At 39.1% G+C, this 27,184-nt stretch overlaps 1 protein-coding gene across 4 annotated transcripts in view; it reads left to right on the top strand.

The window, feature by feature from the left end:
- The window catches only part of Cntnap4 (contactin associated protein family member 4), a 298,486-nt gene that overhangs the window by 233,914 nt on the left and 37,388 nt on the right, over positions 1-27,184 (top strand). For all 4 annotated transcript variants that reach the window (XM_041650847.1, XM_041650845.1, XM_041650846.1 and 1 more), the window contains exons 15-17: positions 2,408-2,535; positions 19,738-19,908; positions 20,523-20,741. In XM_041650847.1, the coding sequence (XP_041506781.1) occupies positions 2,408-2,535; positions 19,738-19,908; positions 20,523-20,741 (518 nt within the window). The remainder of the gene's footprint in view (positions 1-2,407; positions 2,536-19,737; positions 19,909-20,522; positions 20,742-27,184) is intronic.

The raw sequence follows: 27,184 nt of genomic DNA, 5'->3' as shown, positions 1-27,184 counted from the left end.
AGTTAAGAACAGTTGCTGCTCTTGCAGACCATCTAAGTTCAGTTCCAAGTGTCTACCTGGTAGTTAATAACTAACTCTAGTGCCGTGGATGCAATGCTGTCTTCTGGCTCCCAAGGGCACCAGGTACACTTGTGGTGGGCTTTCATACATCAAAACAAATACTTATTACATAGAATTAAAACAAATGATAAATCTTAGTGTGTGTGTGTGTGTGTGTGTGTGTGTAAGGGAGAGTGGTAGAATCAGACTTCAATAGGGGCTTCCAGCATTGGTTGAAATAAAAGAACCAGGGAGAATGGGACCTAGATTTAAATTTCATTTCCTTCAAAGCACCAGCTGTGTCTTGCCATTAGGAGCCTAAACTCCAAGGAAATTCTGTATTATTTTTATTTTTATAAATGTATTAGGAGGCAGATTTGGGGTTGTTCAGAGTGACTGGGAGTTGAAGGACAGGGTAATTTCTAGAAACAAGAAGGCTGTTTTTAACGAGTCTGCTGCATAGCTCCTGTGCTGGATCCTCAACCTTTCAAAGGGCATGTGAATTGGGGAGAGCTTGGCTTCTAGGGCCAAGGGGAGAGCCACAGACAGAAAACTGAGCAAGCAACAGGCCATTCCCAGTTACTGTTGGAGGAGTAAAAGATCTGGGCTGTTAAGTCTCTGATATTTGCTTTGAAAATCCTTTAGTTTAGGGCAAGAGTATCAAAAGTTCACATCTTTACTGCAAAGACCATGGTCCTCAAATTGAGAGGGAAGACTGAAAATCCAGAGTGAGGTGGCCGTAGAGAACCCTGGGAAGGCAGAAATCATAGGCTTCTACTTAGATACCCATGAGAAAAAATAAAATGTGGAAGGAACAAAATAAAAATCGAGTATTTCTTGACTCATCCACCTACATTATCGAGAACACTATCACATTCCTGGATATTTCAACAAAGTACACATCCAGATAAAATCAAGACGTTGAGTGAGGTTGTTGTAAACAAAGTCTTGGCCACCTTCTAAAATTTGTAGCTGAAATCTTTAAGGCTAACATTATCAACATATTTGAAAATCTAAAGGTAAAAATATCCACAGTGAGTGAAGAGGGAATTTAATGTAAATAAAAGTGAGCTACACTAAAAGACCGAGTGCACATTTAGAATGGCAAATTAACACCGGAAATGAAAATAATTGTAACAAATTTTCTGGGATAAAAGGAAATAACATTAGGAAGAAAACTCAGGAAGTTTTCTTAGGAAAATTTAGCAAGAAATGAAGAGCACTAGAAATTATAAATTTTCCGATGTTCCTTAAATACAGAAGTAAATTTCTCTGTTTAGTTACATCGCAAAGTTTACAATATACAGTTAAAGTAGATTGCCCTAACATCACAAAAAGTTTGTGTGTGTATTTCTGTGCATATAGGACTGTTAAACAATCTCATGGAAAGCTTCTGATACTACACATTGTTATATAGTATAAAATATAAGTAGACTGCAAAAGTCATGGGTGCATTTTATAAGCCATTTAAGGAAATAGTAAAATTCAGTGAACAAAGTTTTATCTGAAAAATGAATAGAGAAGAAAGGGTTGACTATAGAGGAATGTGGAGTTGATCAATAAGTACAAGACAACAACAGCAAAAACAAAGCAAAGTGTAAATAAATCATAAGAGGAAAAAATGAACGAATACTAAGCAACTTTGCCTAAAAATCAGCACGCCAAGAGTCAGAAAATTAGCCATTTCACCAAAATGATTAAAAACTTTCCACCTGATTAAAAAATAGAGCCACTGTTCTAAACTTTTGTCTGCTTTAGAAATAGTGATATGGACACCTTATTTATTTATTTTTAACTAAATTCCTTCTTTGAGCTTTCTTACATGCCTTGTCTGCATTCTGATTGTTCTCCCTGCTTCCTCCTGTCAACCCCTCTCCTCACAAGGAAGCCCTTTCTCCACATTCCTGTCCTTTCATTTTATTTCATGACTGCTGAGTTTAACCAGGGCCATCTGTGTGTCCATGAGTTTGGATCTCTTCATGAGATCCTGGTGAACTCGGTAGTGGGTACACAATGAAGACAATGACTACCCCTGACCTAGAATCTACCACTAGCCCATGGATGAGCACCCCCTAGAATGAGAGAGGGCCGGTGAGCCAGGAGGAAGGTCTCCACCCAAAAAGTCATTGTATTCTAATCTTAACCTACGTTATATTTTGTAGTCTAGACTTTAATGTCTACAAGAGAGACTAGCTAACATCTCACCATGTTTCATATGCTAAGATGAGTGATTGGATTTTATTTTGTCACTGTCCAAACTTAGCAGGAAGGTCTTCATTTAGAAGTGCCAGGAAAATCATGGCTTAATTTAGAATTCCGCTCATCATCATAATTGAAGGATTTCGTTGCTGCTCCTGTTTATTTTTAGGACCAATGACACTGGATTCCTCTCCTATAAAGAACATCTGCCGGTCACTAAGATAGTGATTACGGACACAGGACGTCCCCATTCAGAAGCTGCCTATAAACTGGGACCTCTGCTCTGCCGGGGAGACAGTAAGTGGTCCCAATGTGTGAACTTAACCAGAAGAAAGTCTGTTTGCTTAAGCAGTGTGTGTCTATCACAGGGTAATTGAACCAGAACTCTGTCAAGAAATCCCACGAGATGTAGTGAATTGTTAATGACGTTTATTGTATGCATACGGATATGTGTAGGGTGGAGGGAGGGACATGGGCTGCAAAGTGTATGTAGAGGTCAGAAGGTAACTTGAGAGAATCTGTTCTCACCTACCAACATGTGAGTACCAAGGAATCAACTCAGATCATGAGGCTTGGCCACAAGTCTCCTCCCACCACCCATCTTTGCCTTGGGAAAGGTAAAGAAATCATTGGCTGCCCAACTGATTTGTCCATAGATGCATTCCAGCGTTTCTGCATTTCTCCATATCTGTATTTGCTGAAAAAGAATCAGTGCCATCAAAATGGTTAGAAATTCATGTGTACTTCCTACTGGTAAGCCTGGGGTAGGATAAGAACATCAATTGAAGCAGATGTCAGTTTAATCAAATGTATATTTCAACCTTTAATCTCTATTCTTTTTCAGTTTATATGTTTGTGAATTGACTTTCAAAAATTGGACTTCCACTTTGCATATTCAAAGTGTTACCATTCTAAAGTAGGATATTGAAATTTAGAAGTAGTTAATCTCACACATATACATACACATGTATGTACACAGAGTGCATGTCCCCCCACATACCTAAATATTTGTTTTTCATCAGGAAATGAAAAGAACAGAGATTTTTTTGAATTTTAAAACAATCTTCTTACTTTACATACCAATCCCAGTTCCTCCTCCCTCTCCTCCTGCAGCTCCCCCAACCTTCTCCCCATCCCCATCCACTCCTCAGAGAGGATAAGGCCACCCATGGGGAGTCAACAAAGTCTGAACCACTTCCTCTTCAAAATCAGTTATCGCAGAGGTAGATGCATTCATTATGGATGTTTTTAGTAGTTGCAGAAATTAAAATGGAAATAGAAAAAAAATATTTGTTTGCATTAAATGTGCACCCTAAAATACAATTTTATTGCGGGAGTTCCACATAAGAAGGAAAGATGTGACATTCGGTTGATGAAGAGAGATGCGTAGCAAAGTTGCTTAGTTAAAAAGGCAAAGATGTTCCTGGCCCATAAACATTACATATGCATTCTATAAAGCTGCTATTCTAGCCACCATTTCTGGCGTTCATCAGCCTTACCCCTGCCTCCATCCCACACTCATATGAAGCCTACATAAGGATGTTTCCTGGAGGGAAAAAATTATGAGCAGAGAGATGAGGTCGTAAAGTCAGCATGCATCCAGAGAGTACAACGATATTTTGTGGCGACAGAGAAGTGCTTCTGTAGATCACCTGCCCTGTCACTGCATGCTTAGATCAAAATGCTACAGCAACCAGCCAGGCTTCCTTTCTTACTACATGTACCATGCCACAGTTTCTGGGAATCAGGTGGGCTTCTTCCCTTAGACTTTCCTCCTTCCTTCCTTCCCTCCCTCCCTCTCTTTCTTTCTTTTGTCTTTCTTTGATCCTTCCTTTCTTTCTTTCAAAGAAAGATTTTATTTTAAAAAAGAGTTTATTGAATGTGAGTGTTTTGTGTGCATGCATCTGCATGGGCCCTTGTGTGTGTGTGTGTGTGTGTGTGTGTGTGTGTGTGTGTTTGCGCACACGCAAATGTGTGCATGCACAGCAAATTAATTTTTGTTGCTTGCAGAGTATGAATCCTCCAACCCAGGCCTCTGGAGAAGACACTTCATACTCACACTGTAGCAGAGCCCAAGGACGAGTTTCCACATGAAGTCCTTTGTAAAAATGTTCCTATTGGAAGAGCAATGGTGGCAGAACAATCTCACTCCTCTTCACTATGTGGAAATCTGTACACTTAAAGTTGTGGTGTTCCAGCCAAGTTCCAAGTGAGGTATACTGGGTAGAAATGCTGCCCACAGATATAGGTCCCTATAAAAGAGGATTTTGTAAGCAGAGGAAGGATACAACTTTACATCAGTATTAGAAGTGGGCTTTGGATAACTTAAGGTTTAAAATAATTAAAATCTCATGATCTAGTGAAAACACAAGGTGAACTATAAACCTAGTGACCAATAATATGAGCTTTGATGTAATAACAGGGAAAATGGAAAAGGGAGGGCTCAAGCCAGGCACGAAGTAGCTACCATAAAGCATAGAAAAGAAGGCAGTCAGTTAGGGAAGCAAATCCCATACGATCTGAATGGAGAGTCAAAATTAGGTGTTTGCAGATGACCTATGACTTTTCAGTTTGACTAAAACTGGTTTTGTCATTCATTGAGATCTGATTTCTAATGGCTTTTGAACAGACAAGCATAGAAGTATAAACACAAGAAAACAGACTGAAATTTTTCTCCCAGAAATGTATCTACAGGTACAAGTAGAGATGCTGGAAACTTTAACTCCAGCCGTTTTGTGTAAGAGAGATAGAAGTGTAAGGTAATAATGAGCGGGAGCTCTGTGGCTACTAGCGATGAGACTTACCCTAATTAGTCAATGACGTCTCATCTTTCAGATCCTTTCCATTTCTTCCACAGGAGGATCTGGAGTCCATGTCACTGATAACATTATTGTTGACAGCAGAAGTCATATGTAGAAATTGTAAGGAGCTTTTCTTAAAAGCATGGTGGCCAAGTATGGACAAACTGATTTTGTGGCAGAGAAATAATGCCAGCAAAAACTATCATCCTTAATTACCATGATGCTAAACTTTGATCCTTCACGTGCTTATTTATGTTGTTCTTTAATGACCCAGCTTTTAGATTAAGCAACAGTATGTCATACTCTTAGGTGGTTAACTGATTCATTGTTTTTGTTTGTTTATTTTTGTATATTTTTATGTGTGTGACATATGTTAAAGAATCACTTAGATAATGTAAAAAAAGCTTATGAATTTTAGCAAAAGCAGGAAGCTACAAAAACATCCTCATAGCTTTTCTCACATGTGGTCCAGGGATCAAACGCAGATGGGAACGGTTGTGTGGAAGGGCTTTCACCTGCTGAGCCATCTCCCTGGTTCAGTCTTCTTCTGATAACAACACAAGCTAACCTGGTGGGAACAAGTAGAGTCCCTTAGGGGGAAAAATCCTCATATTCAAAGCAGATACTATTTTCTCCACCTGATAATAGTTCCCTCTCACACGCTGCTAAAATTCCTATCACCCAGAAACCCTTACAAAAAGTCTTCCTTTCCTAGTACTATAGTTTTGACTTTTCCAAGACCCTTTAACAATGGATTCGTTTAAAGCTGTTTCCTTTTTCATCTGGGTTCTCTATCTTTGCATATTGTGCTTGGTTTATCCGTGTGGTTGTGGGTACCCAGAGTTCACCCTTGTTTAGTGAATCAGCAGTTGTCATGTGGCTGCCTTATAGTAAATGGGCTGTGGACCCACTCACTGGTTCATGCAGTGTTTGGTTATTTCCAGCTTCAGGGGACTATTAATAGAGCCAATATAGAGAGAATTATGTCTGAAAGTTCTCTATTTCTATCTAAAATTATCCTAAGACAGGGAATACTGTTTCAATGGTGTATGCAAGGTATGACTGACTTTGTAAGGTGCAGTAGAGGACAGAGTCAGTAAATCATACCTCAAATACCAAGCTCATCAAAGGATAAAGATTTTAGCATCATGGTGACTCTTAGGTTCTCTAAGAGGGTTCTAGAATCTTTAGCAAAGGGAGTGTGTGTGTGTGTGTATGTGTGTGTGTGTGTGTGTGTGTGTGTGTGTGTGTGTTCCTGTGTGTTTAGAGATTCTGATAGTTACAGTTGCATGCTATCACATCCAGATTCACATGCATTCTGGGCATCTGAACTCACACTTGCATGGTAAGGACTTTACCCACTAAACCTTCACCTCAGTCCTGAGTTCTAAAGTCTTGCTGAGGATTCACCTAGCTTTCTTTTACTTCAGACACAAAAGGACCAAAGGAAATAATGAAAGAGAAAGACCCAAGCTTACCAGTTGGCAGGGAGCTGAGGAATGTTGTTCACCTGTGTGTTTTTATGTCTCCTTGGCCTACCAGGAGCTGAGGGATGTCTTCGAATTTGTCATACTTTTGAACAGTCTCTAGACAAAACTTCCCTCCACATCAGAATATATTAAGACCAGTTATTCATATAGGTTCTTATTCAGGAGATGTGGGGGTGGGTAGATCTTTGTCTAGCATTTTCCTGGAAGCTTCCAACCTATAGACCTGTTTAGTATGGGCTAGGCCAGTGTGTTTCATAGGCTGGATCTCATCTGGCAATTCCAAGTCCCAGTCAATGATGAGGTTGATACAGGATGTAGAGTGTGCTTTTAGGATGATTTATGCCAACTGGAGAGAGAAATTTATGTCTGTTGAACATAGCAGTAATAAAAAATGGACTAGAGGTAGTAGGGGTTTTTTGTGCTGTTGTTTTTCTGATTCTGTTTTTCTAGCAATTTATTTTTATTGTAGTCATACAAAAGCATCAGTCCATGATGGATTGGGGCCAGAAGGAAAAAACTAAAAGAAAGAAAGTGGTTTTTCAAGATGGCTTGAGAATCCCAGCTAGAAGCTAGCAGTTGGCTGAGGTCTGAAGTGGTACTGACCTAAAGCCCAAATGCTCTTTGAAATATCTTCAGAACTCCTTTTAAATTTTACAGAGACATAAAGAAATCCAGGTATGATGGACAAAGTTAAGTGGTTTTGGACACACCACACAAAGACATCATGGGGCTGTTCGGCTGCTTTGTGAGTCCTCTATCACAAAGAACCTGCTTAGACCTCAACGCAGTCCAGCTCCTGGCTTTCTCCCTAGTTTGCATTTTCATGCAAAATTCTCCACTTCTCACCAAACATTCAGATAAAAATCTTTCTTCAATGAAGCCTTCCTCTTAGATCTCTTGAGAGCACAGACCTTCTGCCCTTGGTTGAGACAAATGCCGAGTAAATTACAAAGATTTATTTCTCATACAGTTTTTGATTAGATTTGATCCCTTAAGAGTGTGGTCCATTGCTCATTTATTTTTCTGTTTCTGGTACCTAGCATTTGCCTATGACATGAAAGATAATAAATAGCAGTTTGTAGGAGAGTGAGAGAGATCCATCATACACATCTAAAAAAATCTATCCATGGTTTGCAATTATTGGTAAGAAACAAGTTGATCGTAAGCATATGTGTATATTTGGTGGAAGTAGTTTGGTAGACACAGGAAGTCTGACTCATTTTTAAAGTTATTCACAACACAAAGGACATCTGGTTATTCTTGAGATATTTGCTTGTAATGTGCCTGACTGTGGCTGTCAAACTGCTCTCAGATAAGAACATGAATTTAGTTCTAAGTTTAGCTATATTTTAAGATCCTTATATTAGTCCTCTGAGCAGTTCATACATTGTAATTTGGTCATATGCACCCTCCCCCGACCCTTCCCAGACCTATCCCCATTCCCTACCCACCCAACATTGTGTCCTCATCTTTTAAAAACCATCAAGGCCTATTTGTTCTTCTCATTATCCTCTTGAGTGTTTGGCCATTCACTGGATCCTGAAGGAGTGACCAGGAACCACACCCTCAAGGACAACTGACTCTCTCTCCTGGCAGCTATCAACTACCAATAGCTCCTGAGTTAAGGACGGGACTTTGCGCCCACATCCACTCTCTATACAGTCAAAATCCACTACTTACAGTTCCATTAATTCTTTGAGAATGTCATACATGCATGCAACATAATTTGATAACATCACCCCTTATATTTGCCAACTTCTGGATGCCCCCCCCATTCTCCTTCCAAATTCATGTCCCCCTATTTGTGAAAAAATACAATCCGCTGGATCCATTAGTGCTGCCCCTTTTCACACAGGTGTGTGACTTCCTCTTGATCATAGACAATCTACCCCTAAAGAAAACTGACTCCCTCTCCTCTAGCAGCCACCAGCATTCCATAGCTCCTCAGCTAGTGGTAGAGCTCATGTGTCCCTTCCCATTCATGCTGGAATGTTGACCGGCTTAATTTTGCACAGCCACCCACAGCCTTAAAGTACACTCTTTCAGAAATGTGTTCATTTTAAACAGAAATATGTTCTACTGCTTGGAGGAAAAAAATGGTTTATGGCCTATATTTCTTTGTTTTTGTTTAGAAAACAAAAATCATTACTAACCAGTTTTGCTAGCTCTGCTATTCTTGTAGCAATGCTTATATTTAAGCATTATCTCATTGTCCTATCATTAAAGCGGCTCTATTCTGGAATGTTTTTTATTTTGATTTATTTCTGCTTGGGTTTTGTTGTCAAGTAGCTGTTGTTTTCCTTTATTTTCCCTCTAGGACTCGTGAGTGCTGTCTTTGATAATTCTGCACATGCTTTGGGATAATTGTCACCTTAGGATTTGTCACAAACACAGCAAATTTAGCCTTTAAATGTTCTCATTCTCTTGGCAACAACTTAACTGAGATGTAACTCACATGCCCCCCTCCCAGTGCACTTTTTTAATACGCACCATCGAACCATGTTTAGGGTGCTTATTCATTCTAGTGTGTTCTACAGAAAGGAGCAGCCATTTCACGGCTAGCGTGAGAACCCTGTGTATCATCTGCAAATTAAACCTATGTCTACTTCCCTTTTGTTCTCACCTCAGACATATGCAACTAGTTAAAAGCAATCTCCCTCAAACATACACAACTAGTTAAAAACAATCTCCCTCAGACATATGCAACTCATTAAAAATAATCTCCACAGACTTGCTTAGTCTGTCTATTTCATATATATTAAAATAACCGATGTATATGGTTCTGTGGCTGGATATTTTCACAATATTCCAAAATTTATCTGTGTTGAAGCATATACCAATATCTCATTTTTATGGCCAAATAGTATTTCTTTTTTCTTATAAGAATTATTTATTTTTTATTAAGAATTTTTAATAGAATCTTTTCTCATTTTACATAGCTATCCCTGTTCCCACTCCCTTACCCCCTCCTGCTCTACCCTTCTCTCTACCCAACACCCACCCACTCCTCAGAAAGGGTAACCCTGCCCACGGGGAGTCAACAATGTCTGACACTTCACTTCCAGGCAAGACCAAGGCCCTCCCCCCTATATCTAGGCTGAGCAAGGTATCCCTTCAGAAAGAATGTGCTCCTAGATGCCAGTTCAAGCACTAGGGATAAATCCTGCTCCCATTGCCAGTGGCCCCACAGACTGCCCAAGCCTCACAACTGTCCCCCACATTCAGTGGGCCTACTTTGTCCCTATGCAGGTTTCCCTGCTATCAGTCCAGAGTCAGTGAGCTCTCACTAGCTCACGTCAGCTGTTTCTGTGGGCATCACCATCATGGTCTTGACCCCTTTGCTCATATTATTGTTCTTCCCTCTCTTGGACTGGTCTCTAGTAGGTCAGCCCAGTGCTTCACTGTTGACCTCTGTATCTGCTTCCATCAGTGGCTGGTTGAAGGTTCTTTGATGACTATTAAGGTAGTCATCCATCTGATTACAGGGGAAGGCCAGTTTAGGCGTCCTCTCCCCTGTTGCTTAGAGTCTTAGCTGGAGTCATCCTTGTGGATTCCTGGAATTTCCCTAGTGTAGTGTTTCTTACTTGTCCTTTAATGGCTCCTCAGTCAAGATATCAAAGGAGTAGATAGAAAGATTCCATGTATCCATTCATTGTTTGGTGAACACTTGACATGGCTACATTGTTCCTTTTAAATAGTGTGACTAAATTCCTATAATCACTTTTAGTTGTGGACAAAGTTTTTCATTTCTCTTAATCTTATATCCAAGAGCAGAATCGATAAATCCTAGCATATCCCTATAGGGTTCATTCCTTTGGGAACAGCTAGCATTTTGGAGCCATGGTTTTTTACCTCTACCAGACTGCTCACCTCATTGTACTCGGTCTGCACTAAAGGATGCAGCCATCATGTTTTCCGTAGCTGCATATCTAGCTTTCGAGCTGACTAGTTTATTGTGGAGCAGGTTCTGTTTCTGCAAGGCTCCCATGGGCTTTATTCTCAGAGTTCCTTTAAATTTGAGAAGACGATCTGTTGCCTTGACACTTACAAAATAACAAAACACCTTCTAGGCTGGATATATTTTCTTTTCCTGCTCAGAAATTGGTGGACAGTTGTTTGTTTGTTGGTTGTTTTTGTTTTTGTTTTTTGCTTCCTTGAAAGCTTCGGAAAAATTTGGGATCAAACAAAACTTTCCACTTTAGAGGATACTGCTTTTTTTTGGTGATTGCTTAAAGGGATAACTATATTTAAAGACCTTTATTTAATAAAAATGCATGCAAGTGTTATATATTTGATATTTTTTTTGTGAAACAGATAAGATGTTCTAAAAGTCTTATATATCCTGTGTTTTAAAGAGTTTTTGCAAATCTTCTAAATTTTTGTTTTCAGTTACTTCTTTGACATTGAGTCTTTCAATCCATTTTATTAAACATGTTTCTTCTCAGTTATGTTGGGGTTTTATAGGAAAAATACCCACGAAATCTATCAACTTAGGAAAGGTTGTTGAGAATTTTTTATCCTAAGAAATTTGTGAAATTCATTTTGTCCACATTGACTAGTATAGTTGACTGAGAAAACACAGCTGCCAAGAATGCATTAAATAATCAATTCACGGGATTCAATAGATAACTTTGCAGAAGTTAGATGCTCAGACTGGAAAAAAGGTATTGACTAGCTATTTGGTTAATTTCTCCTCTATTTGACAGACTCTCCTTCCATTTGGCAGTCTACCTCCGAGTCACTAAAAATGCAGAGATTAATTCCATTTCAACACATAATAAGATAATATATTTTTCATACCTTCTCTACATCTGATAATCCCCCATCCTCAATAAATTCTTATTTCAATGCGAATTGTTCATCTTATGTTGCTGGACTTCCCTTCCTTCCTCCCTTCCTTCCTTCCTTCCTTCCTCCCTTCCTTCCTTCCTTCTTCCTTCCTTCCTTTTTTTCTTTTCCCTATTTTCTTAACATTGTCATCTTATCATGCTCTATCTTTTATTCTCCCTCTCCTCTCCTTTTCTTTATCCCATGCATTATTTCCATTTATTTAATGAAAAATTGAATGTATTTCTTAGAATACTTAAAATTTAAACAGTAGGAATTATTCTAAGCTATTCAGTGGCTACACTGACAAGGGAAAGTGTATAATTTTTGGTAGGTATTGATTAATAGTATACATTATTCTACGGGATTATGGGGGAGAGAGAGAGGGAAAGAGAGAGAAATAGAATATGCTTATGATGTGTTCTTGGTATTTACATTTTCATGGAAACAGAATCCAATAATCCAGGAAAGTATATGTTATGATAGGTGCTAACAGAAGCTGTGAAAAAAACAAAGGTATAATTAATGAAAAATAGAGGGAATTTTAAGCAAGAAGATTGGTTTTTTTTTTTTTTTTTTTTTGTGGTTTTTCGAGACAGGGTTTCTCTGTGGTTTTGGAGCCTGTCCTGGAACTAGCTCTTGTAGACCAGGCTGGTCTCGAACTCACAGAGATCCACCTGCCTCTGACTCCCAAGTGCTGGGATTAAAGGCGTGCGCCACCACCGCCCGGCTTTTTTTTTTATTTTTTATTTTTATTTATTTATTTAGTATTTTTTTTGGCAAGAAGATTGTTAAAGGACCATTAAGAAGGCAACATTCAAATAAATACAGGACTGAAGAGACTAAGGAAACAAGGCTTGTGTGTATCTTTGATAGAGTCTCAAAGCAAGAGGAAATCAGAGCAGTGATTCAGATAGGGACATAGCTGACATAGATTTATAAATGCATGGATTCATGTAACAAAGTGCTGGGGGGAATGATGCATGATTAATAAATGCTCAGAGATAGATATTGGGGTTCAACCTGAAAGTCTAACTAAAACAGCCATCCACTGACTCTTACCTCTACTTCAGTCCAAAAATGGCGATCCTGCCTCCAGGAATCTCAGAGTGAGACTGAGTCTGAGAGCTGTCTCTTCCCGTTTTATAATCCTTTTTAGTTCTCGGATTAAAGGCATTCACCACTACTGTCTGGTTTCTATGGCAAGCTAGAGTGTCTACTGGGATTAAAGGTGTGTGTTATTGCTGCCTGGTCTATAAGGTTGGCCAGTGTTGCTCTTTTGTTTTTCTGATCCTCGGGCAAGTTTTATTTATTAAAATACAAGTGAAATGCCACTACAGGGCCCAGTGAGTGAGCTAAGAATGGCAACAATGCCAGCGAGGAAACTGGTGGTCATACCTGGGAAGATTTAGACGTCTCTATTTTTCAACTTCAGTGATCCTGGAGAAGATTAGCGAGTTCTGAGTTGAGGGTTCTTATGATTTATCTTTTAGTGAGACTCAGCAGGATAGGATCAAAGGAAGATGATGAGTGATATGATGCCGCATTATTAATTATGCTGAAAGATCATAGTGGCTTGGAGCATGGTGCAATGATGAGAGGCGTGATGTGGGTATTGTATAGAGGGGGGATTAATAAAATTTGCTGACGAATTGGTGTCGTTTTCAAGAGGAAAGGCTAAGAAAATGATAGAGATGTGTTTGACATAATAGTTAAAGGCATTCAATACATGGAGCTGGTATGTATTGAAATGGAGAAGGCTATTTACAGGGTCAAGAAGTTGTAATTATTGGAAGGAGTTTCAATTTTAGACGTCTAAAGCCTAGATGTCATCGTAACTTGAAATAGAGATGTGGTGTTGTCATGTAGAACTGTCCAGGCTTGAGACATATATTCATATAGAATAAATAGATTTACAGCCACAAAACAGAGTTATTGTGGATGGAGCTGTGTAGTGGCAGAGTCTTGGGATATTTCCACAGTGATCAGTTGAAGTGGGTGAAGAGGAAGAAGGAAGACTGAGAATTTTATATCACCAGTGAGAAAGACAGAAAAGTGTGGGCATCCTGAACTCCAAGCGAAGGAAGTGCTTCCAGGGAGAAAGTACAATCAATTATGTTAAATGTTGATAGCTTATGTAAGGAAGGAATTGTGACAACTGAATTGAACAATGTGGAGATCATCACTGACATTGACAATGGCTTCTTTAGGAGAGTTACGGAGCTATGCGTGGGAGATCAGAGCCTAGAACAGACCCAGAAAAGCAGTGGGATGTGAAACAATGGGGAAATTAGTAGTAGGTGGGAAGAAAGTAACATTACAGAATTTGTTTTGTAAGATGGGAGAATTAATATCATGGTTGTACTGAAAGAAGAGATCAGATATAGAAAATTTTGGAATAGGAACAGTTTGGGATTGTACTGAGAGGGTGTAGTGTGTAGCTAGTGCTAACAGGGAGATGAAGGTCAGGTGGGTGATTAGAGAATGTCTCTTTCCCTTTCTAATTATAGAGAAGTTTAAGGATGAAACATGGAGATTTGGATGCTTGGAAACAGGGCAGGTGCTAAGTCACCCTCCCAGATCATGGGATTCATGTAGAGTAAGGCATAAATGGCGCTGGCAAATTAGCATATAGTGTTCTCACTTAGCCTTGTACTCTATTCAACATACACTTTACATAGCGTTTCCTTTAAAGGTTGTTAATACTTAAGCCCAAATAAAGATTGTAAGTCATGTATGCAGAGGTCATTGGATAATAAATAATGTAATAGCTCTTATTTTTGGTGAGTATGGTCAATGAAATCTTCCAACAAGTTAATTAATATATAAAAATGCATTGGAATAAGAATCTGATGTGGCTGACTATAAATGGTTGAAGGACCAAAATATAACTTAAAAACAGTGATGGTCTACTATAAAGTATGTATTATGCAATTACAGAAAGATGGTAGGAGTCTTTTTACAGTCCATGAGAGGATTAAAACATTTTAACAACATTCTCAGGCAATATTCTGAGTATGAAGCTATTTTCTGACATTAAATGTACGAGTAAAAGAACTTCTTTTTCATTGGCATCTGCTTGATAGAAAGCTGTTAATTTATGCTTATTTATTGTGCTTCTACCAAAATATCTATTTCATGTTATTTAAATACCTAGGTTTGGTTATAAGTGATTGATGATTTTTTTTTTCTCAAATGAGTAACTGGACTCAAAGCTTACTGCTTAAGTATACATGTTAATGTAGGGAATTAATATTGGGTAGGTGAGATATATTTTGCATTTGATATATGTTCTCCTTCGTATGCTAGAATGTTGTCATTGGATAGTTCAACAGAAATTGCTTGAAACGAAAGAGAATATGACTTATGGGAAGGTCTTTATTTCTGGTATCTCACATACATTTTCCATTGTCACTCTGATCTTCATAGCAATGAAGGACATGGAAGCAAGACTAAACTTACACAAACTTAAATGAACATTAGTAACCTTGTCCACAATTTTATACACCCTCTTATACCTAGAATGAAAGTAGTTGGTTGCTTGCATCAAAATTTCATTCTTTGTGAATGGAGATGAAGGAGGAGTGGATGGGGAGGGGGTGGATGAGAAAGGGGAAGAAGTCGAAATTGGTTGGTATGTAAAGTAAATAAAAAGTGTAAGAAAAAAATTCATTCCTGGGGCTGGGGAGATAGCTTAATCAGAAAATGTTTACTGTACAGGTGCAGGCAATTTAATTCAGTTCCAGCACCCACAAAAGTCCTGTGGGGGCAGAGATGGGTAGACACCTGGGACTTGCTGGCCAGACAGTCTCTTACTTAGTTTGGTCCATGAGCTTCAGGGGTCCTGCCTGCAATGAGAGATCTTGTTTCATAAACAAAGTGGGCAGATCCTGGAGAATGACAGCCGAGGTTGACTTTTGGCCACATGCGTATGTATGCTTGTTTGTGGCCACGCACACACACAGAAATACATATTTGAACACTTTCCCAACACAAATTCGATTTTTCCAGCCTCTTGCAAATTAAGTTTGTATGTCCTTGAAAAATTAAATAATATGTATGTGTGTGTCTTTCCCTTTGTTACTGATATCCACTTTTGCATAAATTATAAAATTATTATAAGAATAATAAAAAACCTATGCCTAGGTCCTCCCCCCTCCGTCCATATCTAGGAAGGTGAACATCCAAACTGGCTAGGCTCCCACAAAGCCAGCACATTAAGTAGGATCAAAACCCCCTGCCATTGTCCTTGGTGTCTCATCAGCCCTCATTGTTCGCCATGTTCAGAGAGTCCAGTTTTATCCCATGCTTTTTCGGTCACAGTCCAGCTGGCCTTGGTGAGCTCCCCGTAGATCAGCTCCACTGTCTCAGTGGGCCAGACTGCTCTGTGGACTGGAGGGGGGGGGGGGGGAGAGGAGTGGGGGGAGGGGGAGAAGGGTGGGAGGAGGGGGAGAAGGGTGGGAGGAGGGGAAGGGAAATGGGAGGCTGGGAGGAGGTGGAAACTTGTTTTTTTTTTTTTGTTTATGTTTTTTTTTCTTCTTTTCGCAATAAAAAAAAATTAAAAAAAATGTTTATTGTAGGCGGGGGTGGGAATGGAGGATGGGGGAGAGAAAACTGCAGTTGGGATTATAATTAATTAATTAAATAAATAAAACGTGAAAATATTTATTATGAAAAAAAAAACCTATGCTTCAGATTATTTGTAAAAGCCCTTTGATTGCAAAGGCAATCTCTGCTCTGCTTTTGTAAGAGGTAAAAATCATGCCAACTGTGTTGAACATGGTGGGGACAGCAGGGATATTTTACTGTATGCAAACACTCATGAACAACATTGCTCCCCTTTTAACTGGTCTTTCACCCACACACTGTGATTCTCCCCAGTCAGATTTCATTTGCTCCACCCTCATTTTTATATGTATGGATTTCAATGGGGGTTCATAAATTGTTGAAAATAATACAGAAGTGCTAAAAAGAGGCACCAGTGAATTATTAAACCAATACTTTGGTTTTTGTATTCCAATGAAACAAGATGTAATTAAGCTTGGTGTTTCATTTCTGTTAAGAAATTTATATTTTTAAGCTAATTTTAACAGCTCATAAATATTTAGAAGACACAATTGACTGGTAAAATACTTCTCATCAATATTTTAATATATATATATATATTTATATATATGAAGTTTACTTTTAAGAAAATCACTCACTTCCCTCAATTTCATTTCAATAATCCTAAGAAAAATACTACTTTTTCAAGAATTCTTTTTTAAAAGCTATTCTACTTATGAGAGAACTAAATGCTTAGTAACTTTTTAAACTACACTTAGTGTTAAATAGTGCTAAATTCTAATTCCTTAAGGGGCTTTATAAAAATGTTTACACATGAAATCAAATACTTATTACATGTTCTTCTTTTGCATAAATAAGTACATTGACTCTGATTTAGAATGGATACATATACCTTTATAGACATATACATATTGTATAGTTATGAAAATTTAAAAGAACTTAATTTTTTCTTTGATTCACATTGTTTTAATTAGGTAATATTTAATTACTATTTATCTAAATATCACTAAGTATTAATACTATAGAACAATGCATCTTGATGTGTCGTTTGTGCGTATCCATTTATGCTTGTGTGCGCGCATGCACACAGAGACCAGAGGTTGACATCAGGTGTCTTTCTCAGTCACTCTCCACCTTGTTGTCTGAGAAGAAGGTGTCTCTCAGTGAAGCTGAAGCTCACTTATCTCCCCCATCCTAGCCCTGGAATTACAGAAGCATGCTGTCACACTGGAATTTAATTCATGGGTGCTGAGGATCCGAACTCAGGCTTACATAGCTTACATAGCAAGTGCTTACATAGCAAGTGTTTTACTGACTGGTTCATCTCTACAGTCTAGCCATTCATGATGTGTTTTCATTGAAATGATTAAAGAGAGCATCTTATTTGCCTGGCAATAAATGATACAGTGTTTCAGATCTGCTCCTGGGCAGCGTAGGGACTCTCCTACCCCCTTCTTTACAGAATCCTCTTGCAAGGATTTACAATTTACTGCTATTGCTACAGATTTCTACCTCTCCTCCCTTCTATTAGACTACCCAGATTCTCTTGGGTGCACAGGACATATGGAGATGAGGCTTCACACGCCATTGCACACCATCCCATCAATATCCACAGTGGCCTTGGCTTTCTTTGTAATTGTCTTGAATTAGCAGTAATTTCTTAATCTCATGAAAGGTTCTTTCCTCATTCTCCACCTATTGTGAATTTGTAAAGTGGGGTTTCCTAACTAAGCAAAATGTATTATTGTGTGTGTAAGAGTATTTTAGCTTCCTAAAGCAATAAATTGTTTTCAATAGCCTGAGAGCACTTACTATATAGAGGGAATCAATTCAAAGACTGTCCTTCAGTTTCAACCATTCCCTGAAGTCTTCCATATGAAGCTTTATTGGGTTAGTTATAAATACAATATGTAGCAAACAAAACCTTGATTTTATAATATATAATATAAAAATATATTACATAATTTAAGCTTGAATCCTGATCATTCCCTTCCTAAGCACATGAGATCATATTTAGTAGGATCCTATAATTTAAAGTTACATATTTATTTTGACCTTATATCTAGCATTTTTAGAGAAAAGCATGTCACTCCTTGTAAAAGGAGATCCGTTTAGCACGTTAAAGGGCACAGATGTACTTTTATCCCTAAGTTGACATTTTTCATTTTGTGCATATTTTCATAGACTAAGATCCAAGGGTCTAATATACAGATGTAACTATCGAAAGGATGCAAGACAGAGCCTTGACAGAACTCAGATAATGTGTAAGTTGGCTTAGCTAGAGGGACGTGGTGAGATCTCACAGACTACGTTTTTTTCCAACTATATAAACTCAGTTTTAAATTGTCCACATGCAACAGAAATTTGACTTTTGAGTCAAACCCACATGAAAAACAGAAACAAAGCAAAGAAACAAATAGTAGACTTGTGTGCTGTTCTTCCCAGTGTCAACAGAGAAGAGAATATTTCAAGGGCAGGTGGAGACAGTCACGTTTGTGACTTCCAAGTAGCGGGATCTCTGCTCTTTGCTAACATCATGAAGTCTTTCTTTAGAACAACAGTTTCTGACTCCAGAGGACCAGGCTATCCTTCCTGGAGGAAGGTAATTTAGCTGGGAGGATGTTAATCCTTGATGAGAGGGTGGGTGGAGTGGCTTCTCACTAAGGATGCCTAGTTCTAGCTGATGAACTGAGAACTGCTGGCGGCAGCTGAGGCACATAACTTATTTTTTTTTTCTGGATAATTCTCCATATCAGCTCAATATATCCAGCTGGATTTCATCCTGGCAGCTCTGCCTTTGAATTTATATTTCATTTTCCATATTTCTTCCTACATATCAGTCGAATATATTTTTTCTAAAGCAAAGTTGCACATATCCACCAAAGAAAGTGAAGTTGAATACACTGTGTTTAGACAGAAAATATAATTAACTTCGTTTTTTTAAAGATTTATTTCTAGGTCTCATTACATGTCTGTGTGTATGTTGGGGGAGGGGGATGGGTTGGGCTGAGTCGAGGTACCTATGGAGGCCAGAAAAAGAGACTTGGATATCCTGAAGCTGGAGTTACAGGGCTGTTATGAGCTCCATGATGTGGGGGGATGGAACCAAATTTGGGTCCTTTGCAAGATGAATACACAGCCTAAACTACTGATTCACTTCTCCAACCCATACAAGTTGGTTTGTTTCCTCCATCTCTAAACTGATGTTCCAAACCCTTTCACATTTCACATTGAGTATTTGTAAGCGTTTAGAGAAAGATTCTTCATCTACCCCCCTGTTATGAGCAAGGAAAGGAATGGCTTCTGCATGAAAGAATCTTCTTTCTAACGACGGTCGTGCTGCATACACAAAGTGTGTTTGGGTCTTTAACTAATGGAGACTGTAGAATGCCAATCTCAGTGTGAGATTGGCAAGGTCATTAATGGGAGGAAGAGCAGGTTGCGAGGATCCGCTATAGAAATTTTTTGAGTCAAAGTAACTAGGTGTTTAAACTTTCAAGATGCAAATAATGTTATGTAATTAGTCAAGGTTTAGCAGATTCTTTATCTGAGGATAGGATTTTGGATGCAAGTGTGTTTTCTTGTTTTGGGGGCATTTCTGTATGAACCTGTAGGCTGGAAAGAATCTAGGGCTTCAGCCATTGTAGAGGCTCTCACCCTGGGCCTGTACTCTGTACATAGCAAGGGAAGTGGTTTTATACAAAATTTGTGATTTTTTTTAAACAGGCACAATGCTAAGTGGAAAAATGACAATTACGGTTACAGTATTCTTTGTATGGCATGAATTTGTTCTTTTTTTGTGGTTTTTGAAACAGGGCCATTTTGGAATGCAGCTTCCTTTAATACTGAGGCTTCCTACCTCCACTTCCCCACATTCCATGGGGAGCTCAGTGCTGATGTGTCCTTCTTTTTCAAGACCACAGCCCAATCTGGGGTGTTTCTAGAGAACCTGGGAATCACCGACTTCATACGGATAGAACTACGGTGTAAGTGTCCTTTCAGGAAAGTCTTGGGATACTTTCATTTAGTCCTGAATTCTTCAGTTGACACTTAGAAGCTCATACCTCTTGGGAAAAAGATCTGCTTTGCAAGAAAATAATTTAAGTGTTAATTCAGTAAAAATATTGATAAATGCATTAACAGTGGAAAAAGTTTTTAAATTGAAGTAATTAAAATTTAAGACAAATTTTCAGTTAATGACTAATATTAATTACAAAATTATTTAATGAACCACTTATTATTTTGATATATTCAGTCTTCTATTAATAGCACAATATCAAATGCATGTTTCATGCTGTTAAGTTATATAAACTTTGAATCAATGAAGCAATTATTTTGTATAATCAATTACAGATGCTAGTTTTGTGCTCTCTAAATAGTCTTCATCTTTATCAATATGAAAAATTAGTTAGAGGGTGAACTTTTAAAAAATCTGTTATTTTACCACAAAATGTATCTTACTGTGTCCTTCCACAGTAAGATGCGGAGAGTTATATCTATTTGGATGCCATTGTTCCCTTGTGTCTAATGACTGCTGTGTGGTGTTGTCTGAAGTGTATTGGATACTCATCTGGAAAACCCTCACTTCTGGTCTCTCCAGCACCCACAACAGTAACCTTCTCATTTGACGTGGGAAATGGACCTTTCGAGATCTCGGTGCAATCACCCACGCACTTCAATGACAACCAGTGGCATCACGTGAGAGTCGAAAGGAACATGAAAGAGGCATCACTTCAGGTGGATGAGCTCTCGCCAAAGATACAAGCTGCTCCCACTGATGGCCATGTCCTTCTACAGCTCAACAGTCAGCTCTTCGTGGGTAGGTTGCTTTTTCAAAAAAATAAAAAAGTAAAACATTGAATATATGCTGCATGTCTAGCAATGAGCGACTATAAAGTAATCCCAGCCTGAAAAATGATGACAAAGAGCTAGTAGCAAAAACGAGCAGTAATTATTGCAAACCCAGATTCCAGTCTGTGCCAGGTACCCCATTCCTTCTTTTTCCTAATAACATGCTCGTGCAATAGGTATTATACCTGTCCTAGAAAGAGAGAGAGAGAGAGAGAGAGAGAGAGAGAGAGAGAGAGAGAAGTTAAGAGACTCAAGTATCTCTGCGACAATATCCTCATTCTGCATACTTACCTCCTTAATATATAGAGGCTGCATGATTTGTTAAAGCTTGTGTATTACATTTAGGGCTTTTAGTATGATCTTGGAAATGTTTATTTCTTTCCTCCTCAAAATGAAAGGCCCTTGTAATGCCAGCCAGTGCCAACTGCTGATGTTTCTCAACATGTACAATTAACACCCAAACTAGGCTGATGGTAGGAAAGAAAAAAGAAGACGGTACTCAGCTTCAACAGCTTCTTTTCTACTTTGCCCATTTTTTCCCAGCTCTCTCCTGATACCTTGCTTTATAGTGTCTCCCCCAATGTCCATTGACTCAACGTTTACAAGGCGCCAGACTGGAATTCCTCTCCATCTGTTTAATTTTCCTTGGCTTCTTTGCTAATTACTTTGCAGAAGTTACGGACCATGAAGTTCAAGGATTATCTTTTATTTGATCCCAACTCATACATTTTAATGTAAACAAAGACCCAGAGACACGATAAGGCAGGATAAATGATGAATTATCAGAAATTATACTCCAGACATCTTCAACGGCTATATTTAGAACAGAATTCATCAGCTTCCTGCTTACACCTTCTGTTGCCTAACAATGTTATTAGCACCCTTTCACTGAAAGGGATGAGCTTGCTTGTGACATATCTGAAAAGACACATTTTGGTCAATAAATTTATGTCCTCATTATTTCCATTATTTATTTTTTCCCTGAAAAAAAATGTAATGACTAGCTTCCGCAACTGAAGTACCCTAGTAGACAGTCTCCTCACAAGCTTGTGGTCACTCAGTTGGCTTATTTAAGAGTATAAAAAACAACAAAGTACACCTGAGCAGGAATATATAACTTTTCTCTTAATGTCATACTTTAAGCTCAGTCAGGAAACGAACATAGATATCTCTTGAATTTTAAAAAAAAATGAGAGATGGTCACAACAAAAAGGACTGCAATTTAAAATCTGTCAGTGGCTTGGAAATAGCCTTACTATTCTTGGAAATTGAGAAGGCTGAAATTGTCCTCAACGTTTTCAGTGAAATATGCTGCAGTTTGCCTGTAGATGACCTTTCCTCCTTGGGAGGGATCTCAACTTCCCAGAGATGGCATCACTATATATTGTACCTGATAGGAATCCTGGCCTTAATTTGATTTCAGGTGCCAGTAATGAAGTAGCGTATGACATCAGAAAACTGCTTGGAACCGGCTCAGGTCTTTTGCTATCAATCATATGCAATAATTTGAATAAGGATCGAAGAAGTTTCATCTTTATGGAGGCAATTAGTCGGGCCTTTGACATCTCCATATGTGTTCAGGCTTAAAGTGGCTTTGTCGCTGCAAAATTTTAACAATGGAAATCTTGATGATGTTTAAATCAAAGGCAGTGGGGGAAAATAGATCTCTGCCAAAAAAAAAAAAAAGTTCTATTTTCAATGAATTAAGATCTTCATTTGTACTTACAGGAACTGGGGATACAATGACATGATGTAGTGTAATGATGCCTGACTATCAAAATGCCACCTAAGGGGCTGCTTTTGTTGCTATGCCTATCACCGAGCAGACCACTCCCAGGGGAAGACAGCTTTCTAGTTCACATAACAACGCACACACACAAAATATTAGTCTTCCAATTTACAATACCCTATCAAACAAATCACGATATATCTTTCTTTCTTATTTTTTTTTTTTTTAGGTTTGCCAATAAAGAGTTTTTGCCTTACAGGCAGACTCCATGAGAGACAAATTATAATTAAAAAGGTTACACTGAATTAGAGCTCAGTGGGTGGCATACTAGCAAAAAATCAGCAGTAATTAGAGGGGGTTTAATGAAGCACTTGCTATGAGCAAAAAGTCCTCTGCGGCCCTGAGTGTATTTCAGTAGAAGAGGTAAGAGTAGTCAACAGTGAGAATAAAAGGAAGATATGGTACATATGTATGTATACATGTTTATATATGCATGTACACCACACACACGGACACACACACACATGCACACACACGTATCCTTCAATGATGAAAAAAAAATAAAGTAGAAATGGAACCTGGAGAAGAGTGTGTCGGGCATTGATTAGTGTTGGGAGTTTCCATTTCAAACTGGGGTGTGGGGAGATGTTAGCCCTTGAGTTGAGCCCAGAAAAAGCAGACTAGAGATGAACTTCTCAATGGTAGAATCCTAAGTGATGATAGTGAGGGCAACAGAGCTCAGGAACAGGACTAAACCGATGTGGCTGGAAAGAATGAACGTGAGGGAATGCAGTGGGAAGCCAGGTCGAGCTATGCACTGGATCATGGAAGGCCCTAGCAAGGAATATGCATCTAATGCTAAGGGATGCCAAAACCTAGCTTCTTTCTTTCTCTAATTCCCATTTACTGCCACAAGGGAAGTGGATGGAAGGAAACCAGTGGGAGCAGGCTATTGCAGATCTGCACGACAGCTCTCAGCAGCCCCAGCTGACATAGATGTGTTGAAGCACTGCAGGACCACGTTTTAGATGTAGCTGCTTACAACTTGCAAACAGATTGATTGGCTGTTACTGTCAGCATTTGTTGACGTTCCCATAACGAAATTCTCACTTGTAAGGTGCTTCCTTGTAGGTCTCTGAGTTCCTCATAATGCTTCCTAGTTTTCAATTTCATTTGAGTTTTCAACTTCATTTTCATGTGAGTTTTTCTTTTTTCTCCCTTTATTGGAATTCACGGCAGTGATTAAAGTTGTTCCCTGGCCTCACATCTCCAATAAGACCCAGTCTATTGAAGGAAAGCTGCGAAAACATCTCACAGCCTTTCTCCCCTTCAAACAAAATCCCACCAGTGCTATGGTCATATGCTCACCAGGAAACCTGGCTTTTCCATTCATAGAGTGTGTTTAACACACGTTATGTGTCAAGGGTCCATTTGCTTGGGAACTCTTGCTTCGCATACTAATAAATAGGAGAGTTAAGTCTCCTTCCCTCTTCAGAGTTGGTGGTTATATGGGTGACTGAGAATCTCTGCATTAATACAATGTAATTGATTTTCTGGTTGAAATTTTAAAGGGTAATTTAATACCCTTTACTTACAAGTTCGAGAGTTTAATTTGTAGTTCATCCATCCATCATAGGAATGATTATGACTAATCAGTATTTTCAAGTGTGCATAATGACTGTCATTTATATTTGGGTGTAGGGACAAACTAGTGAAGTCAACATGATTGTGGAAAGTAAGGCTGCAGCTTTCAGCATGGCTTTATTCTAATAAAGATCCTTTAAGGGTGGAGAGCGAAGAAAATAAAAGTATTTGCATTCATATGGAAGCCCGAGCTTAGGCACATGAAAAAAGGGGAAGTCTAACTTAGGTGTAGTCTGAGAGTGATTTAGTCACCGGTCCAGCATTTGGCTGCAAAAGTGCCTCTTGCATGGACACAAGTCTGTAGGAAGTTAGAGTTGCTTCATCTGCTTGAAACGCAAGAAATTTCAATAGTCTTTTGGAAAAGTTGCAGATATCCCAATGTATCTTAATTTGACCAATCATTTTCTCCTTTTCACGGACCAGCATGCTGACAGTGTTCATTGACATTACATGCATATGAGATTTTAAAATTTTTAAATATTGAAAGTTTTCATCAGCTCTTCGCAGTGGCTGATTGTATTGAGATAGCATAAAAAAATTAAATGTGTTTACCCAATTGTTTGCCCCACCCCTGCCTCTGAAGACCAACCAGTCAGTGTATTTGCACGACAGAGCAGAATTTGAAGCAAGAGCAGTGCTCTCACTTCCGAAGAAAACCAGTAGAAATAGACAGATAAAACACCTGAAAGTTGTGAGCTGCTCAGGGAACAGCTGTTTGTGACAATTGAAACTGAAGTTAGGTAGTGATGGATACAACCAGAGGTGTTCTACGCTAAGAGGTGAGAAACAGGCTGGCTTAGGTAACGTCAGAATGGTTATCTTCACCTAACGTGACTCCAAGATGCTGTTCTCACTGAAGGAGGGATAAAAATGAACAAAACTTTTTGGAGCAAGTGTATGATAATTAGGTTGGAAACTACAGCATCAATATGACAGACATCTCCTTTCCCCTTAAAACTCCCAAACATCATATCAGGTTGCTTCTCGTAATGAAAAATGATGGCCCATGTGTTCTCAGCCCCAACTCTCTTTATTTGATGATGTATGGATTTGAACCCAGGTCCTTGAGCATGCAAGTCAAATGGTCTATCACCAAGCCATGTCTTCAGCCGGTCCCTCTCCATTCTTGTTCTTACTTGAGGCAGAAGGTCTTTACCACCCCTTTCTTGTTCTTTCACTTGGTCTCTGGATGTGCATGTATACACATGTGTGTGATTCATGAAACACCTTACACCATCCTACTCAGAAATGCTGCTCATCACCTCGGGGAGGCTGAAGATGCTCAGCGTGTTGAGCCTTTGTCCTTGACCTTGATAGAACATCGAGAACAAAGGGATAAAGGTCACTGCTGCTTGCGTTCACCAATGTTCTCTGACCACGGAAATGATGGGGAGAAAAGAATCAATCATTTTTTTTAGACTGCAATGTGACAGTGGTCATTTTCTATTTCGGTTTGTAAACTCAGCATTTTTCCCCCCAGAAGCTTCTTAAATTAGGCCTGAATTGATTTCCATTCAACCAGCTCTGCAATTTTCGTTTCCTGTCTAAATTCTTTCACTGACAAGTTTCCACACAAGTTAAACTCCATTTGAATAGTCGGGGACGAGGGGTGGAAGGAAGGACCCCTGACTTAGGGAGGAGTCATTTATGTCACATTTGGATTGCATCAAATCAGCAAACACATGGTGCAAGCAGTCTCTAAATGTCCCACACAACGGTTGATACTGGAATCAGTATACGAATCACATTGAGGCTGCAAGCTGTAGTTCTTTATATTGGTTCTCTGTACAAGTGTATCCCTCGTGATCTTTTGGGAAATCCAAAATAACCAATACAAAGATATAGTTCTTTAGTAATTTCTAGATTGGATATTACAAATTCTTCCTTGTAAGTTTGAGGGAGAAAATGAACGTGTGCTTGTATTCTGCTGGGCGAATATGAAAGACTATAACTACTCGATCATAGAACTTGCATGGATTGACCAGGTGATGTAGCCATGTCTCTGCTGATCACAAGAGTTATACAGTTTATGAGGTGGCTCTTCGTATTTGTTCCTCATTTCTTACCAGGTCACCCTTCTTCCAAATGGTAATTTTTAAAAATTCTTTCCCTGTTTTGGCTAAGTCTTTGTCATATAAGTTTATCATCAATATCTTCTAGCTTGTTATAAATTCATATTTTGATGTTGTTAAAAGTGCCTTGAAAATGCAAGTTATTAATTATGACACATTCTTTTTTTTCAGAATGTATATCCAACTTTATTTTTTTTAACTTTTTTTTTATTGAGAAAAGAGAAAAAAAAACAAATTTCCTCCTCCTCCCAGCCTCCCATTTCCCTCCCCCTCCTCCCACCCTTCTCCCCCTCCCCCCACTCCTCTCCCCCTCCCTCTCCAGCCCAAAGAGCAGTCAGATTTCCCTGCCCTGTGGTAAGTCCTAGGTCCTCCCCCCTCCGTGCATTTCTAGGAAGGTGAACATCCAAACTGGCTAGGCTCCCACAAAGCCAGCACATTACGTAGGTTCAAAACCCCATGCCATTGTCCTTGGGTTCTCATCAGCCCTCATTGTTGGCCATGCTCAGAGAGTCCAGTTTTATCCCATGCTTTTTCAGTCACAGTCCAGCTGGCCTTGGTGAGCTCCAAATAGATCAGCTCCACTGTCTCAGTGGGTGGGTGTTCCCCTCGTGGTCCCGACTTCTTTGCTCATGTTCTCCCTCCTTCTGCTCCTCATCGGGACCTTGGGAGCTCAGTCCAGTGCTCCAGTGTGGGTCTCTGTCTCTGTCTCCATCCATCACCAGATGAAGGTTCTATGATGATATGCAAGATATTCGTCAGTATTGCTATAGGATAGGGTCATTTCAGGTTCCCCATCCTCAGCTTCCCAAGGGACTAACTGGAGACCTCGGTTTGGGTATCTGGGAGCCACTCTAGGTTCAAGTCTCTTGCCAACCCTAAGGTGGCTCCCTTAACTAAGAACCGTGCTTCCGTGCTCCCCCATCCAACCTTCCTTCATCCCAATCCTCCACGTACATAAAAGAAACA

This window comes from Microtus oregoni, unplaced genomic scaffold (assembly GCF_018167655.1).
Source record: "Microtus oregoni isolate MIOR12 unplaced genomic scaffold, Mior012 000004F_ref0000308, whole genome shotgun sequence".
NCBI classification, from domain to species: Eukaryota; Metazoa; Chordata; class Mammalia; order Rodentia; family Cricetidae; genus Microtus; species Microtus oregoni.
This window is presented reverse-complemented; position numbering and strand designations above follow the sequence as displayed.